The following is a 19472-nucleotide window of genomic DNA, read 5'->3' as shown; positions in this document are numbered from 1 at the left end:
ACAATCAACAAGAGGCGGCGCTCAGTCCCACTCTGACCCGTGTCAGATCCCTGCAACATTAAAGTGGATTCACCCCCTTCTTCTTTTCCTTATATTTGCCGCTTTCTCTCCCTTACGTGTTTCTCTTTGTTTACTCTCGCCCTTTACCTGCTAATATTAAATAACTGTTGATGGTTCACAAAGCCTTGATTCCACTTCCATACAGATACAGAATGTGGACTTTTCTGCGTGTTCTACTCAGCCCCCGCTCTCCTGTGCGGGATCGTGAGGAGCTGAGGTTGTTTATTTATCGTCTATTTGATTTAATTTATCAGGCCTGCCATACGTTGGCTACATTTACATACACTCAGCACTGCGGTTATTTGTCTGTACTGCCATTAAGGCAAACACGCGGGTCAGATGTGTACATGGAAGGAATTAATAGTTCACCGCAGTTCACCCAATATACACAAAGTGTTGCGTAAATCACTGTATGAGAAGAGTCAGACCAATGAGGAAATGCATGTAGACACCTTTTACTTACAACTCCTTCATGCTTTCCTTCACATCTACGGGTGGCGACGTTTCCAGATCAGCTGACTTTCATTTGTTTGGATTGTAGGAGGAAGCTAGTACACCTGGAGGAGACGGGAAACAATCATCCCTTTTTGCGCTCTTGCTCGTGATCAATTGTTGTGTTCAGGTTCACACAAACACACGCCGTGATTGCGTCCAGCTGATGAGATTTGCATTGTGCCGACCCTAGTGGACCCTATTGGACCCTAGTGGACCCTAGTGGACCCTAGTGGACCCTTGTGGCTCAGCAGACGTGGAAAAGCATCATTTGGCATCACAGCACTTTGATAACGAGCACATATGCACCATGTGTGCACAATTTTGACCGCGATTTGTTTGTTTCTACTTTCCGTGGCTTTTGCTTGTTTTCACCAGATCAGCTTGTGCTTTGTTTACACACGCTTGTGTGCCTGGTGATGATGAGGATATTCCTGTATCGCTGATGATCCCGTGATCTTCCCATGACGTCTGACAGGCTGCAGCTGTATTGGAAGATCTCAGCGGGGGTTAAATCTTAACACTTGGTATTTCCAATCTGAGAATTCATCTCCTTGGGTTTGTGCTCTAAACATCACAGTGTTTAGAGTTTAAACTAGCCCTTCTTCTATTGTTGCCTTCAAATATGCACCAACCCAAACCTAGGCAGCTGAATCTAATCTGTCTTCTCAACACATTACTCTGTGGTTACTGTATATTTATGTTGTTTACTGCACTGGCTGTGTCTTCTTACTGGATTCTTGCCATTTTGTTGTTTGTTTACAGGATTTTTTTTTACTTTAGCTTGAAGGTGTTCTGTAAAGAAATGAAGAAAAATATATTTCATGGTGCTCGGTCTTACCAAGAGCTGGACGATATTGATTTTGTATCGGTAGAGAAAAGGCTCTGGGATGTGTTAAGCTTAGCTTAGCACAAACACTTGAGTCAGAAGGAAACTGCTAGCCTTGATTAAAAGTAGAAAAAGCACACCTTGCCGCAACTCTAAATCTCTCATTTACAGGCTGTGTAGTCACGAGTCTCACAGTGTAGGACGAGAGAGACGCTAAGGACGCTTGGCTTCCCTCCAGCAGTGTTCCTGGGGCGGAATCCAGGTTCACCCCTGATTTTACGTCATATTTTCATCATTCACAGGCTGATAAGAATGTATGAGGCTGTTTCATATTATTAAGCATGTCACTTGGTAGTAGAGGTTACTGGAGTTGTGCCCAGATAAAGTTCAACCTGAATGCCATTTATTTGCTACAACAATAGATTGTCTGTTTCATTGACAACATTTTCCCAAAGAGAAGGGAAATCGCTTACAGCAGCAAAAAGCAATCAAGCTATTTCTTGGTCCCGACAAACTGCAACAGGCCAGCATGACTTCCTCTCAAACAGTTATTTATGTGTACATGCACTTTAAAACTTCATGCGTATACAAATCTAAATTGTGTGTACTGTGCCTATTAAGGACAAATACTCTGGAATACTTGATGCATGTAGTATGTTAAGTGAATGGTTGGACGTGTGTGCATTTATCCGTGACTGGGCATGGTAGCGCACCTGCTCAGTCACTTCTGTCACTGTGAAATAAAAGACATTCGTTACGTTTCATTCGGCAGCTCCTCATTTCCTTTGTAACCGTTGAAACGGCATTACAAGGAGCAAATTCTGTAGCTATCCTGTTTACTCTGCCTCGCTCAGCCCAGCCCAGCTCAGACTATTTGCTAGGCCCATCTGAGCGTGGCCCGGCTCGGCCCAGCCAGGTTCGGCTCCGAATGAAACGGCACATCCATAATCTCTGTGCCGGCATGTTAATTTTCAAGTCAAAGGGGCAGCTCCCTTTTCATCACGGCGGAGGCTGTGGAATATTCAGTGCGCTGCAGATGTTCATGAATAATGTCTGTGGCCAAACCCCTGGCTGAGGCTGGGGGTGGAGGGAGGGGGGGAGAGAGAGAGGGGGGGAGAGGGGAAAGGAGGAGGGTGGGGGGGGGGTTGAGGTAGGGAGGCCAGATGAATTACACGTAGGGGGGATCTGACAGGCGGCGTGGAGCTTTGTGATCATTCCAAAGTTCTAATAATCTCTCTCACCTTCTCCATCTCCCCAGTAATGAAAGAGAATAGGTGATTGCACCCCGGGCTATGTTCCCTGCGTAATGACTCCTCCAAAGGCACAGAGCCGCCAAGGAAAAATGAACTTTGAATGAGCAGCGAATTGGCTCTGACAGCGTGATAGACCGTGACACAGATTCTGTAGCAAAACAGACGTAGTGCTAATTGATTATCAATATTTTAAGCAAAGTGATGAAAATAAGCATTAAGAGATGAGAAAGAGGGAAGAGAGACGGGAGCATGCAGCGCTGCCTTCAAGAGAGGACCTCGTTTGTCCGACCTGGCTCTCTCTTTCTCTGTCTCGCTCCGCTCGTCCTCCCCCCTGTCTCACCCTCCCTGCCTCACCCTCATGAATATGGTCCTCCTGTTTTCCTTTAGCGTTCCGCCAGATCACATTTTAGTAATTTGCAGTAAAGTAACATTTGTCAAATATGTTGGAACTTGTATTAACCACTTAACCCCGAGCAGACACAGTATTTTTTTTTTATTTTTTTTATCCAATTTGTTTTTGATGCGTCATACATTATAAATGATCGGTAAAAACAGGAAGAAAATGTAAAAACCGGATGATAAATAGGACTTCCAGGTTCCCTATTTTTTTTTACATGAATTATGTCGGTTGCCTCATCCATTTTAACACGCCGTGTCTTGATTCAGCTGGTCATCGCTGGTCATGTTCAGGTCATCGGCGAGGAATATTTGCGATTCAAGCCGGCTCAGCCAATCACAAAGTGGTGCTCTTGGTCGTGACTCATGAATATTCATCGTCCACCAGTTGACCTACGAAAAGAAAATGTGCTCCCTGGGGAAAGTAGCTCCGTAGATCCTTAAGCAAAGCACTTCACAGCCCACATGAACAGGAGTGGATGAGCTAAAGTGTGTTTTTCAGTTTCCTGCTAAATAAATACAGAGCAAACTTCACTTTGAATGTTCCAGATTTATTACTGTGTGCCCACGAAATAAACGGAACAGAACAAGCTCAGAAATATGTGGACACAGTAAACACACAGGGCTTAAGTGGTTAATTTTCTAAATCTTTTCTTTATTTGTCCCTTTTGCGTTCACGTAGAGTTTTGTTACCGGAGCTTTAGTCACCTCTTCCCTCTGAGAACCTAACCATCTATTCTGTTCCTGGCCTCAAAAATGAAAGAGAGAAATCAAACACTGTATTCAATAGTGGACCGGTCGATCTACAGAATTGGACGGAGAAAAGAAAATGAATCCAGTCTTTTTACGAGGTCTTACACTCCAATCCACCACACAAGCCGCCCCAACCAGAGAGCAGACGGGGAGTAGCCGAGACCACCAAGTTTGTGTGTCTATTCTGCCGAGTGTGTTTGTTCCCCTAATGTGGTCAGCGGTGTTGAGCCCTATTGACGCTGCCGGGGACCCGACTCTCCTGTCTTTCTTTTCTAAGTGGCCGCCCTCCTCAACCTCCTTGTGTCAGCAGGGCGATTAGCGGCCCCCGTTTACCTTTCATGTGCACGGGGTCCTGATAGGTTTTAGTCCCAACTCCCTTGCCGCCACTACAAACACACACACACACAGACACACACAGACACACACACACACACACAAACACACATACAAGACACACACTCAGTGGTGTGCCGTCACAATGGCATCCAACAGGCTTTCAGCAGGGGAGCCGGAGTCTATTCTCCTGCATTCACAGCACGCTCAAGTGCACTCATGCCGCAATAAATGCACAGATACACACACCCACACACACACATACATACACATAATACGTTGCCTTTCGACAATGTCGCAGAACACTTCAAAGAAGCTTAAAAGTTGCATTAAAACATGACATGATTCATTTGAAATGAGTGCAACAGGAAGAAACTGAAATATGTGAAACTACAAATACAGAAAATTAACATGGTGACACAATCTAAAAGTGCTGTAGTTGTCAGTAAACATGGCTTTAGTAAGTTGAGTTAGATAGCTGATTTTCTTGTGTTGTAATTTGCAATATTCTGGAGATGTTTTGTGTCTCTATAGGCATTTGAATAAGTGAGCAATAAGTGAAGGCCAACTTACAAAACAACAACATCAGTGACCTAGTTTGGATGTCAATGTAAATCACTCTGGCTTCATTGTAAGATCAAACCGGTGCCGTTTCCTTTCTGTTGCTCCGTCGACCTTTAAGAAATGTGACGGTTGCCTGTCGATGGTGCGCCGCCGTCTCTTGCCGAATGACCGAGAAGGAGCGCGGTAGGTTTGAGAGACAGAACAGATGGAGAAAAAAGAAAGACACAGGCACAAGGAGAAGAAGAAGAAGGAGAAGACAGTGGCGTGCTGAGACGTGGCGAGGTTGAAGTTGAGGGTGAGATGTCATTCAGAGGCCCCGGGATGCTTAATATTTCACCGTGCCATCTCTGCATTATGGATTTGATCTGATTGCCCTCTGAAGACCTCTGCTGTGCTCTAAACCCACTCAGCTCAGTCAAGTTCTCATGACAGAACTTTTTGTTTCTATCTAAAGAGTCACGCCCACCCTCCCACTGAACCGCAGCGCCGATGGTAAACACACTGTACATTAATGTTGCTGTTTAATATACACTGGAAGCCCGAAAAGGCAGAAACATTTCCAATTTTATCATGTGATTTACCCACAATGAGGCTTCAAGGTTGACCCCTGTTTGACCTTGTGGCTACGTTAAAGAGGCTTTGTTGTTTTGATTGTGAGTGTGTGTGTTTTCCCCTCGGGGCTCGTGTGTTATGCATTTGTGTGTGCGGTACACGCTGGTCTATTTATGTGAGTGAGTGTGTGTGTGTGTGTGTGTGTTTTTGTCAGGTGTGTTTATGTGTTTGCGTGCAAACACAAGCCCACAGCGCTGCGCGGTCCTTAGAGTAACCTCCCTCTCTGATCTCCTCGACCGCTGGAGGCCTCCGCTCCTCCCCGCCTTCTCCTCTCTGGCCCCGGGTCCAGGACCTGTGTCTCTCAGGGCGGCCATGCAGCTGTGGAATGGTGGGATACGCTCCTGCCCTGGGGTCTGAGGGGGCAGGTCAGGGTGATGGAGCCCAAGCCACCCACATGCTAACGAAGGCCCACTGCTCAGCTGCTTATTTACCCACTTGGCCCACATATGAAACTTGTTCCCGGGCTGCAAAACCTCCAGAGCAAGGTTCGACCCTAAGGAAATAAAGCCTGAAACAAATTACAGAGTGACTCACAGGGGTTTGGAACGTAGGGATCGTGTTGGATTTATCGTGTTGTGTTGCTTTTACTGACAGGACGCTGCCTTGTTGAATCGCCTCACAGGGCTGACCGCTTCTCAATCCCTTTAGGCCAATTTATACGTTGGTTCCACGTGCTTGGGTCCATGTGATGTAAATTGCTGATTATGTGCAGGTCAATGTCACCCAATGTTTAGCTCATACCTAAAAGAGCAGATTACACACGACTGTGGGATGAGACGAAGTAAGGAAGGAAGGGAAAGGGCAGCGATGATTGTCGGCTGTGTCCGCATGTTGGTTGGTATGACAGTTGTATATCCATTTCTGAGCGTCTGTTATGGAGTTAAGTGGACTACAATCCTCGGTTTCGGTTGGTCTAGGTTATTGCATATTGAGTTCAGGTATGAAAGTCACATTTCAGCGCACACTTGATGCGAGTGAATCTCCCCTCTTGCTTTGTTCCGCTCAGACGTGATCTATCAGCATGCAGCTTTGCCTACTTGCAGCCGGCTCCTGCGCGCACACAGGCGATCCCTCATCGCTGATGCATCCCAGCGCCACAGAGTACACGCTCTAATTGATGCTCCCCCCCCAGCACCAGAACATAGCTGTGAAACAAAAAAAAAAAGCTTTTCAGACGATTGGTAATGAATAATTGATTGATTTTGTAAGATATCTCTCTCTAATTGTTTGGTTTCTAAATATTTCATGGGCGTCGTTAAATCCTCTTGATAACAAGCAGGAGGCCAAGCTGTGATGAAGATCATTCGGGTCGAGGTCCCCTGCTTTGTGCTCTGAGGAATTTGCTCCGTGTGTGATTTCCAGCTTTAGCAGGGCCATCATATCAAGCTGAACTCATTACACTCGTGTTTATGTCAAGTAGACATTATTCAGGCCTAATGCCGGCCATTGATCACATATGAACAGTCTAGAATGTAAACTCACTGTTGCATTAGGCTACTAAATAATTAAAACTGATTTGTGTGGCTGTTGTTAAATTATACTGTACAACTATGAAGCCAGGTGAACTGGTTTTGATAGAGATTACAGTGTACACACACACACTCACACAAACACGAGGGCTGGCTGGAGTCTCCAAGTTGTGTTGCCTGTGTTTTGTGCCACCTAGTGGTTGATTTGGACACTGCCGCCTCCTGAGTTCTGATTCTACATCTCCATCATGCACACACACACACTCGTTGATAGTGGATTCTGTTTCACAGTTGATGTTTTGTCACCTGACCAGTCAAAAATACGCTGAAACCAGTGATTTTTGTGTTTTTGGAGGAACGTAATCTCTCTCTCAGGATTGGTGGCGCACATGAGCTCATCAATCTCAGTATCGTCTTTGGAGGTCAGATGAAGAGCAGATGTGATCGCCGGCCGTGTTAGTTGCAGGGTGGAGTTGTTTTCCTTATCACATTAACCTGTACAATAACAATACAGTGTTCAATTAATATTTCAGGAACACATGTCTGAATATTTGGTCGGACTCGGTCAGTTGTTTTTCTGTATTTATTCTGTCTTGTTTTATTTATGCTGCTCTTCATTTTTGTATTTTGCATATTATGCTTAGTAGTTGTTTTTCTCTGCGCTCGTGTTTGAGAAGCAAGGTCGTTTAGTTCTTTTTTTAGTACTTTTTATTTGAACATTATATTGAAAATTTGTTTCATTTTCAGTTTAGTTTAATGAATCTTTTTACCCTTTCCATTGAACTTGTTATCTTTGGTGACCTCCATCATTTAGCTTTCATTCATCTTTGTTTATAGCTTTTAACTAGAGAGGAAGAAGGTCAGGGAACAGTCAAAAATATAAAAAAGACTGCTGCCAAGCTTTAAGCACACGTTTGCGTCATGTCTGTCACAGGTCTTCTTCTCTCATCATCCGTGGAATCTTCATCTCACAGGTTCACATCATTGGTAGAATGAATTCCAATGACAATGAAATCTTTGAATTCAACCGGCATGACGAGTTTGAGACTTGGGTTCTGGTCCTGCATTAGACTACATGCATATAACTTTCCCAAACCTATCAAACTATCCTGTAACTTTATGAAAGCAGAAGAAGAGCAAAACGCTGCGTCCCTCTTTGAGCACGTGGACCGCGTATCACATCTGTCTGTCTGTCTGTCTGTCTCTCTGGTCTGTTGTGTATCAGTGAGCATGCTTACCTGGCTGTGTTCCAGTCCCATTGTCTGTTCATGTGTTTTGTTTTGCCTCTCTGCCTGTCAGGTTTGTTATCTGTCAGCGTGTCTACATGTCTGTCTGTCCGACCGCCTGTCCTCACCTGTCTGCCTCTTATTTCTTTATTTTCCCTCCTTCCCGTCTCTCCGGTATTCGGTGTTGGTGGAGGCCAGGCTGCGGAGCTTCACTGTAAAGTGCTCAGCTGATTGGAAGGGACGTTTTTCCAATGGCGCGGCGCAGCCTCTAATATTCTGTTTGTCGTTGGGTGTGAGGCTGATTTATCACGCCTCCTCTCCTGCTGACATTCAGATTCACTTTGATTGGCGGCTGGATGGAATGACACCCACCGCTAACATCGGTATAATGCTCCCACACACACACACGCTGGCAAATGTGGAGTCTTGTGCACACACAGCTTGCTCAGGTGCACGGCCGATATGAATGTGCCGGCACAAATGACAAGGTTATTGTTGTTAAGTAAAACTGTAACAAAGGCGTTTCTAAAAAAAAACGAACTAACTAGGAGCGTGAGACACAAAATACTCAAATTGCAATAACAAACTTCAAAGCTGAACTAACAAAGCAAAAATTGGCGGGAAATGAAATCGTTTTTAAATGAAAACCCAGCAGCCTGTCTCTGCTCCATAACGGCTCTCTAAAAAGGAGAAAAAAGGAGGAGAAGTCAAACATTCGCTTTGTTGTACTGAAGACGTTTAACCGGATCAACAGGAGTGTTTACATTCAAAAAATTTCTGACACTTAAAAAAGTAACGCTCAAACATCCTGAAAAGTGAACTGAAAAAGAAACAAAATTCAAAAATGGCATTGAAATAACTTAAGAAACAGGACTAAAATGATCTGGACACACACACAGATTCACTCTAACACACACACATGCACACAGACTGAGAGTGTGTAACCTTTATTGAACACCATGGGCACACCGCCACTTTTATGTGGTCCTCTCAGCGCCGCAAACTCCATAATGCGATCGTCTTTCTCGCCGTGCCCAGCCCGAGGCCCAAACTGCCGCACTCTTGTGTTGAATAACATCCCTCTCTTTCCTTCTCTCCCTCCCTCCTATCCCTCCTTAATAACTCTATAACTCACCTCAGCCTTAGATTTAATTGCTTATCTGTGTGTAAACGTATTAACCCTCTGCTGTATCTGTTTCGCCACCGTCCCGGGGGCCCGACAAGCCTCTCCGACTGCCGCGCCTTACATCCAATGAATAGTCCTTCTCTGAGCGGTAATAGGGAATCAGCGTCGTAGCAGCAAGCATTGGCGGCGTGTAAGAGATAAATCAGATTGGGGGTCTTGCTTTGCCAGTTTATTGAATCTAAATTGCGTGCGTGCGTGGCCCCCGCCGGCCCTACATGGCCCATCCATCTCCCGGCTGATAATGGAGCGGGCCCGATTCCACCTGGTGGGAGCATTATTACATTTCCCCTCTAACGAGACCCAGCTAATCCTGCCAAGGGAGGAGGACAAGAGAGAGGAGAGAGAGAGAGGAGGAGAAAAGAGATGGAAGAGGAGAGTCTCAGAAAAATACAAGTGCCAAATATCCTGGCAGCCTGCCTCCCTCCCTCCCTCCCTCTTCTTCCTCTCCCTCTTTCGTCCTCACCCTCTTCCTCTCTGTTGCCGTGCATAAAACATCTTCGAGCGCCATCAGAGCGACATGGCCCCTGGGCCCCCGAGCTGCAATTACACTCATAATCACAATGCGATTTCGCTGAGTCTCTCCTCCCCTTCCCTCTGCCCTTCCTCCCTCCCTCCCTCCCTCCTCATCCCCTCCTCCGCCCCTGCAGCCAAGACTGAACGAAGTCTAAATGAAGTGAAAGGCCTCTCCTCTCCCCGACATCAGGCCGTTTATTACCCACTTTAATAAAAGTCCATCACAGAATTATCCTACAATGAACTGGAGCCACTAACTTGCCAAGAAATATACTCCCAATAAGCAGCCTGTGCACGCAGACGGACTGATGTTTCTGGATGAACAGGACCAAAGGGAAAACAGGGGTCCACTTTTGAGCTGGGAGTCAGTTTGTGCTTTTAAAAACTCCCAACGCCAACTGGCTTTTTCACGAGAGCGCAGCAGCGTCCGTTCATGTAACGTGTTTATGTGGTTTTATTTTTATTTTTTAGGCAGAGGTCCTTATTGATGTAATTAAAATCGTATCCCTGGCTCAGCGCTCGGGCCCGCTTTCATTGTTTTGAGGGGGCAGGAGCCCCGTGAGGCAGCGCACTGATGAGAGATGGATAAACAGTTTGATTTGCTGCTAGCGCCCCCGGGCACAGTGTACTGGAGAGATGAGCGAGAGAAAGAAGAGAAAGAATGGAAACGGGGAGGGGGGGGGAGAGGGCGAAACAGAAGGAGAGGAGAGAGCGCGAGAGGATGAGAGAACCTGTGCGGGGAGGGATGAAGGGATGGAGGCGCAGAATAGACACGCAAACACACACACAATAAAAAATGGGCGACAAACCGCTCCTGTTGTTTGCACTCGTTTGCGTGAACGCAGTGGAGGGTTTCTCTGCTCGCTCTCTCTCTGTCCTCTCCTCTCCTCTTCTGCAGCCTCCTTTTCTCTCACTCTCCCCCCCCCTCCTCCTCCTTCTTCTTCCTCCCCCCTGCTCCATCAAACCGATACCTCGCTCTCTCCTACCTGCCTCCCGCTCGCCCGGAGCAAAGAGGAAACTGAAGAAGGGAGAGAAGAGTTCACACACAAACACAAACACACACACACACACACGCACATATGTAGTCCACACTTTGGTTACGGACTCACACACGCACACACACATTTACTAAATAATGGCTGCATTACAGGGATGAATTATGTGGTGAAGCTTTTGTTACGCACACACTTACAAACACACACACACACACACACACACACACACACACACACACAGACACACAGAAGCGGAGGGAGGTAGAGCAGGGTTCAGTCATCCATGTAGAATCATTGTTAGCAAAGATGCGGAACCTCCAGACTTAACCAGCCGTAACAGCAGTGTGACGGCTTCTTTGTCTACGGCAATTAGTGAACAAAAACAGCAGCGCAGTCACAGAGAGACGAGCACAACCTATGGCCTCCCGCACACACACACACACACACACACACACACACACACACACACACACACACACACACACACACACTTCTGTGCATATGTAACACGTTACGAACCGACGTGTGCTCGCAGTGCGGATTCAGAGAGACAGATAGAAGAAGAGCTCATCCTCTGAACACACACACACACACATGCACATACATGCACACACACCAGGCATCTCAAGTGGTGCATTAAACTACATTGGAACACCCACAGCTGTGCCCTAACACAAACATTCTGTATGCACTCACAAACACTTACACCCACTCTCATATTGTATTAACTTCCCAAAAACAGTGTGCCCGCTCTGGTTCTCTCTCTCTCTCGCCCCCCCCACCCCCTCGCTCTCTTCTCTGCTTGTTGTCTTCTATTTCTCTCTCTTTCTCTCTCTCTCTCTCCTCTTTTTTTCTCAAAGTTTAAACTCATTAAGTGTAATGATATTGGAGACTCAATTTTACATAGCTCACTCATCAAGCAGTGAGATAGCAATAAAGGCGAATGGCTCCGCCGAGGCCCTAACGCTGCGAAATAAATGATGCGCCGCAACGGAAATGTAATTAATTTAGAGGCAGTATTGATAGTCCTGCCATACACGGCATTATATTTTTTAATGCGGCTTAACATCTTGATTATTCAGGGGGAAAGGCGGAGGAAAAGGGAGCCGAGGCGACGCGGCTCACGATGAGAGATGCCCAAAATGCTGCGACGAGTGTTTACCCCGCCGCCTCACTTCCTCTTAAGCTTTTCATTATGCAGAGGATGCGTACGCCTCTCCTCGCCGCCATGTCGGCACTTAAAGGGGGAAAAAGGAGGGATTACTCATATTTGTGCAGATTTATACGTCGAGCCTTGATTCTGCGATGACGTCCTCTCAGCCTGAGAAGTGTCGTCTCATTTCAGAACGCAACGCTTATCTGGAGAACGGCCTTTTCTATTGACTAAATGCAAATATCATTGTTTTAATTCATTGATTTAACTGTTGTAAGCTATACTTACAACATACTATGGTAAACTATACTATGCTATTTACAGTATGAGTAGAATTCTTATGTTTTTGTTTATTATTGAATGTTTTATGCTCTTAGTTGAGTTTTTAATCCCATTTTCTTTTATTTATCTTTAAATGGTTAATTAAATGATATTTTTGTTTCTATTAGTTTGTCTAGTTTCATTTATTTTATTTAAATGTATTTATTCTTTATTGATCTCATGTTTTATTTTATTCTATGACTTCTCTCTTCTCCCTGTGGTCTCAGTGTTGACTCCATTATGCTTGGCGTTGTTTCTCATCCCTTCCAACGCACTTTGGACTGCATTTTATCTTGCAAAAGTGCATATAAACTGATTGATTAATTGATAAATGCGTCTGTTATGAGGATTCCCTGACTTTGCGCTCATTTCTTTCCAGCTAAGACGGACGAGGTGCTGAAGGCCAAAGTAGCCAAAAGAGAGGAGGACGCCCGGAAGAAGCTGGAAGACCGTGAGTCCAGTGTGTGTGTGTGTGTGTTTGTCCGTTTGTCTGTGAGTGTGCGTAACCCCAAAACAGCAACTGGTGAACTAATCCGAGGCCAGTTATAATGGATCTAAAATGACAACGCAGCCACAAAGAAAAACACAGAATAAATCGCCGAAGCTTGTTGACAGACAAACAATCAAAACAATAACAATTGTTCTGCTTAGTGAGGTATTTAGCATCTCCTCCATCAGATAGCTGTCAATATTGCTTTTGAAGAGTGAAAAACAGAAAAACTACAAGAATCTTTTTCTCGGCTGGCAAACATCTGTCGCTCAGCATCCAGCTTTGACATCATTGTTTTTAACCGCGTGGAGATCAGCTGCTCTAAACACAAGACCATATGTGTGCAGCAAAACAAGTCCTCTAAAGATTTCAATGGACAAAGTATGAAATTTATGCAAGCTGACAAAATTAAAAAACCAAATGGTGTTTTTAGTTTGGAAAAATTCCCACTCTCTCTGCCGCTGTGCAGGTGTTGCAGTTTAACACCTAATAGATCTAACAAGTGGCATTAAGGCGTTTACATTCCTCCTTAAACTCATCAACAGTTTGCACAGCGTCAGCGCCGCTTTGTGTTATTAAGACGTCTGCAATCTACATAAACATGCATGAGGAGACGGGCCGGGCGGGAATGTGAAATGTGCTTAGCATCGCAGCCAGTAAATTCATCCTGCTAACGTGAGCCAACCCCCCCGCTGACACAACACACACACACACACACACACACACACACACACACACACATACACGATATACATTCAGATATAGTCAAGAGTAATTTGCAGTGGATATGCTCAGAGTAATAAAAGCCCTTAGATTGAATAATGACTCGGGCCCCTGTTTGGACCAGAGCATGATATAGATGAGAATATCTAATATTTGTGTGTGTGTGTGTGTGTGTGTGTGTGTGTGTGTGTGTGTGTGTGTGTGTGTGTGTTGGTATTTTATATTCTCTCTCTCTCTCTCTCTCTCTCTCTCTCTCTCTCTCTCTCTCTCTCTCTCTCTCTCTGTGTGTGTTTGGTCGAGCAGGCTCGGCTGCGTGACCTTTAAAGTTTGCTGACCTTTTGGCCAAATGAAAGTCCAGCCATCAGAAACTAATTAGCCCTGCAAACTTGCTTTGGTCTCTGGGTTATGGAAAGAATTCCTCCTCCTCCTCCTCCTCCTCCTCCTTCTTCTTCTTCTTCTTCTTCTTCTTCTTCTTCTTCTTCTTCTTCTTCTTCTTCTTCTTCTTCTTCTTCTTCTTCTTCTTCTTCTTCTTCTTCTTCTTCTTCTTCTTCTTCTTCTTCTTCTTCTTCTTCTTCTTCTTCTTCTTCTTCTTCTTCTTCTTCTTCTTCTTCTTCTTCTTCTTCTTCTTCTTCTTCTTCTTCTTCTTCTCTGTTTTGCCTCCTCCGCCTTGCTCGCACTATATTATTCGTTTTTTCCCCTCCGTCCAGTACTCATCCTGTCTCATCCTCCCTCCTCTTTCTGTTATCTCCTCCTACTTTCTGTCTCCCACCGCTCACTCTTCCCACCTCCATTTGTCCTCATCAGCCATTTCCACCTCTCTCTCGCCCTCTCCCTCTCTCTCTCATTCTTACTATTTCCCTCCTCCTCCTTCGCTCTTCTCTCTCTCTCGACTTCACTTTGCTGCGGGGCTCCTGGGTAAATAGGTTTCCTATGCAAAGTTCGACACTGCAATGAATCCTCTCCTTTGGAATCTGTTGACTCTTTCTCACCTCAGCTCAGTGATACCTCATCCTCCTCTCCATGGTCCACTTTCGCGGTAAATGAGGTGTAGCGCTGCCTGCGTGGTGGAGAGGTGCCGTAAACGGTGCAAGATGATTATTTTATTCTATTCCCTACAAAGGCCAAAGAGTCTGCAGCAGTATTTTAAGCGGCAAAGGAGTAAAATGTGTATTTACTAAATGGCTACAGTGAAGTTTGGTTCCACATATGCAGAACCACTGAAAACTGTGTTTGGCCTGATGCCTTTTGTGTGTGGGATTTTCCTATGTAAGATGTATAAATGTGTGTTTAAAATCAAATATTTGAATTAGTGTAAAGAGAGTGTTTCCATCAGCTGTGTACTGCGGCCGGGATGTCAAATGTGAATCCCGTTTCCTTTTTAATTCTGCAAATATGTGAGTTTGAGACACACTGCCTCTTCTTCAGCCACCTCAAGCAAGTACACACACTTCTTTTTGCACATTTTGAAAGATAGATCCGATATTTTCTGTTTGCATCAAGCCTTTGTGATGCCACACGTCAGGATAAAGAGTCAGAAACAAAAGCCAGTCTACTAAATAAATACCACACAGCACAAACTTTTGGGTCCGGGGCTGTAATTTAATGTAAGTTTAGTAAATATCCTTCTAGTTTCAATGTCTTGAGACGTTGGACAAAGTGGCCCTGATGCGTAACCTTACCCCAGTAATGAGAGACGCTACATAACACACTAATCCTCAGCTGACCTTCCTAGCTGAAGTAGGATAGTCAAACAGCAGATCACCAGGGGTCTCCATATTCCCCAAATGGACTCCTAGAGGTCAACGCAACTAGAAAGTTTACATTTGAACCGCAAAAAGTGCTAAAATGAGAAAAGCTGTAAAGAGACGGGAGAGGAGAAGAGAAGAACACTACCACCCACACGCCTCGTTCATAAATAGATCCGCATCCTGGACCGGCACTGCGTTTGAGTTAGTTTATCCCTAATCGAAACCGCCGAGATCGGATTCATGTGAGCGCTATGATATGCAAGCTATTATTGTTTGCGAACTGTGGCTGCGTACCGCACAGCCCCTGCGAGAAGAGAGAAGCTTTATCAGCCGGGTTCCCTGAGTGAGAGGAAGAGGATCAATAACTGGCCCCGTGGTCATCAGTTAACAAAGTAGTCTCCACTTTAAAGGAGTGTTTGGCTCTGTGGTTAAGGGTAGCCAGATGATGCTAGTGGTTGAAAAAAGGAAACTTGTGATATGAAAGGGTGTGGGAATGAGAGGGGAGGCCAACGTCTTTGTTAGTTTGGTGCCTATTAAAGCTGAGAGACGCCGCTTGTGAGCCCAGGAGGCGTTTAGCTAACGTAGCATGTCCAACAATAATGAGATGAAACGATTGCCAGGGCAACGTGGCCTGGCTCCCACTGTGCTGCCGTGGCACTGTATGTATTTATATTTATGTTTTTGAACGTTTGCAGGGGCTTAGATCCAGCGTTTCTACCGTCTAGAAAATACTGCGTTTATAAAATACTGCACTTTTAATGCCTTGGAAATGTTTTAAGAAAACAAAGTAGTTCTGGAAAGGTCAGGGAATGTAGAGTGTATCAGGAGACAAACATGTTCAACCGCCTTGAAGTCAAAACCCCTGAATTGATATTTGTTGGTCGTATTTTGTCACACTAGTTTCAACAATCATGCAAATTCAGGTTTTTGTAGTGAATCTTCTCCTAAAATGGGTCCTGGTTCCTTGAACGTCCCGAAAAAACACCTGCTCAGCGCACACACACACACTCCATAGTCCGTTTATTAGGTACGTCTGTACAATTCAGTGCAATCCAATCCAACAGCCCTGCAATAAATCCTCTGTGAGGCTTCCCGTTGTTGACACAGCATCAGAGGGGTGTTGATTCAACACCATGGTTCTGTTGAAGCTGTATTTTCTGCCGGTGTTGTATTGGATTGCAGTATAGTGAGAGGTGTTTCTAATATCCTGTCCCTCTCCCTGTATGTAAATGGGGGGTGGGAATGACAGAGGTTTGATGGAGAGAAGGTCGGAGGATGTGAGATATGAGAAGGAGAAATGTCAGTGTGTCGTCTCCATTTCATCCTCGCCGCTTAAAACGTACAGATAACTGAGTCAGATATTCAGATGTGCTGTGTGTGTGTGTGTGCGGCAGATGATTAAGACAATTTTGGGCCCAGGTTCCCCTCTTCGTTGCCTCGGTTCTTAAGGTTTGCCTCCTTCCAATCTGCTCAGAAGCCCGTCAGAGCTGCCTGAACACAACTCATAAACATGTCACGTGTTTTAATATCTGCAATCACGCATGACCAGTTAACAGGTTTCATCTTGTGATTTTGGAGAGTCTGGATTCTGGTCCATTGTGAATCTGATTCAACCTGGTTCACGCTGCAGGAAGGTTTTCAAATCCAATCAGATGTAGCCTCTTAAAGAGTTTCACAGCGTCTTTGTTTCTCTAGTGTGCGGAGAGCAGACGCACTTGACCATTAACCGCTTAACCACAGCAGCTCATCGCACAAACTAACAGGGCCAGTTGGCTAAATTATCTTATCCGTGTTAATTCCTCCTGATTTTCCTTCATCTTTTTCTCCAGTAAAGCTAAGAAAGAAAGGAGTGGCGTGAACCAGTCCAAATGAGAAGCAGTGTCAGGTTGTCAGGTCGCTTGATAACTCTGCTTCAGAACTCCCAACACCGTCAGCGTCCTCTGGCAAGTTCAGTGTCCCTGGTAGCATTTACCAGGCCGCGCACGTTAATCTTCTCATCTTCTGCAGCTTCCTTTCTAACATACAGAATTATGTTGATATGGATTGGACTCTCCCCTATAGCTTACAGATGGTATTTTAGCCCCCACGCCGCTCTGTCCCCATTACCTCAAACCACCACCAGATTGGGAGATCATATATTTTAATGAGACGTATAATAGCTCTTTAACCCATATCATTAGGGGAATATATACCTACCGTTTGCTCTTTTGGCAGTAAAACGAAAGGACTGTTTCCCTAATTACGTGGTGTGTAGGACAGGTCATGGGTTGGGTGTGTACCTGACTGTGTGTGTCTGTGTTCCGGAATTATATGACCATTAAATATTCAGCCGCAGGCCCCCCCCGCCCCTCCCCTCTTCCTCGACCTAGCATCCATTAACGCCTCATCACCGTTTAACTAGCTCTGTTGTCAATCACCGCTGGGCCTCGGCTGAAACGGAGGAGAATGTCTGGATTTGGTTTCTAGCCCCCGATACAAACAGCAAAGCACTCAAGACAGCACAGAACTCCGCCAAGGCCACACACTGCCCTCAAAACCTGCATTTCTCTGTACATTTGTTATAATCTGACTCATTGATCTTGCAAACTTCAGTGATGTCTGCATCTTTACGTATTAGTTTAGGACATTTTAAGGGAAATCAATAATCACTCATGTCTGAACTGTAGTGGATGGAGCGCTGCCATTATTGAAAATACAATCGAATCAATTATAGAAACTAACCACACAAAACCACCAGCACACACTCAACAAACATTACCTTCCTTGGCTGAGGTATGAAAACCGAACGGCAGAATTGAAAGCAGCAGCTGCAGGGATTCTCAGTCAGGGATCATCAATATGAGCCAAACATCATTGTGGGTGTTCCTTCCTGTGAAATAACGTTTCTCTCGTTAGGTGCCATTACGCGCTCTGCCGAACAATTTGTCAGTCAGCTAAAATTTCCCCCTCACACCTTCATTACGATCGGCGTCGGAAAGCGGCTGCACGCGGCGGCGGCGGCGTGGGCGCACGCGCGCCTCCGTAATAAACGACGTGATCCCTTTTTCTAATTGAAAATAATAACTAATCCACCGATAACGAGCTCTGGTATAATCCAGAGCCTTACCCCAGTCTTGTTTTGCGGCCTATCTCGGCTGTAATAAAAGACAGGAAATGAGAGCCAAGTGAGAGTGGTGGCTTGGACATTGACGCTTAATGTAATCTGCCTTGAAATCAAATTATTTGACCTGGAAAGCCTAACAATACAAACTCCTGCCGGGCTGCTGTTAAATATTTAGCACGTGCCTGTCATGAATACAAATGGCGCACAAATTAGAATCTACAGGCGCGTGACCCCCATATCACACCCCGGGAGCACGGGCGGGCAGGGGGGTTGGGGGGGGGTGCTGGCTTCTGCTTTAAATGTTTTAATTACCGGGGCCACGGCGCACCGTGCCGCGCCGCCGTGCCGCGCCGCCGTCGACGCCGCTCGGCCTGCCGTTTTGAAGGACAAGCGGCGAAATGTAACCGCTGATAAACACGAGTGATCTGGTGTCCATTATCTCATCACATTAACTCAAACGCAGGGCATTACGCAATGAGGAGAGGCTCCGAGTTAGACCCAGCTATAATTATCGTTCCCAGCATCCCATTATACGTTGTATTTTTTTTTTAAGCTGTGTCGTTTTCCAGCGGCGATACGATCCACCGTAGGGCTCCGGGGAACGCTGCGTATTGCTCTTGTGCACTCTGCACTGAAGGAAGATCCGTCTCAGTGATTTTGATGTAAGAAAATCCGGTTTGTATGGATTGGGTATTGATTAGTGGAGTTAGCAGCATCTCCTGTCGTTACTTCAGATAAATGGCCTTATTTGTTGTGTTATTATGTTCAACACAATCATGCCCGGGACAGTCAAAGGAATATTGAGCCGACACTTCATCGGCTTTCGCGGCTTCCCCGTCTGTTCCCTGGGATTTAAGGGACGTTTTGTCTACACGTATAGCGAAGGAACCAACGCTGACAATCAATTACGCCTTCGCTTTTAAAGGTCTATCTAATAAACGCTACAGAACTCTTTCCCCCCTCACCCCCCCTTGCCTAAATAATGATTGATTTGATGAATAGTGTCACAGAGTCGGTCTCGCCAACTGCCTTTTTATTTTCTCCTCTCCTCTTTCTATTCATTCAGGTTTGTGGTTCCAACCCCCACCCCCACCCCCCCCCCCCCACCCCCCACCACGTTGGAATGATTAGTTATGCCTGGCTTGTAAGCACTGAATCAGAGTTATGGTCCCCGGGGAAATAAATTTGGCAGAAAATCAGTGTGAGAAGATTTAATTATCACGAGGAGACCTTTTTTTTCTCTCCCCTCCTTG

At 45.5% G+C, this 19472-nt stretch overlaps 1 protein-coding gene across 1 annotated transcript in view; it reads left to right on the top strand.

Annotated features, from left to right (window-relative positions):
* Positions 1-4844: 4844 nt before the first annotated feature.
* LOC142995329 (serine/Arginine-related protein 53-like) overlaps positions 4845-19472 on the top strand; it is a 32705-nt gene continuing 18077 nt past the window's right edge. The window contains exons 1-2 of the mRNA XM_076146330.1: positions 4845-4863; positions 12535-12606. Of these exons, the coding sequence (XP_076002445.1) occupies positions 4845-4863; positions 12535-12606 (91 nt within the window). The remainder of the gene's footprint in view (positions 4864-12534; positions 12607-19472) is intronic.

This window comes from Genypterus blacodes, unplaced genomic scaffold (genome assembly GCF_046128005.1).
Source record: "Genypterus blacodes isolate CSIRO-AG114 ecotype Tasmania unplaced genomic scaffold, CSIRO-AGI_Gbla_v1 ptg000032l_1, whole genome shotgun sequence".
Lineage (NCBI taxonomy): Eukaryota > Metazoa > Chordata > Actinopteri > Ophidiiformes > Ophidiidae > Genypterus > Genypterus blacodes.
Note: the sequence above shows the minus strand (reverse complement) of the source record. Positions and strands in the feature narration are given on the sequence as shown.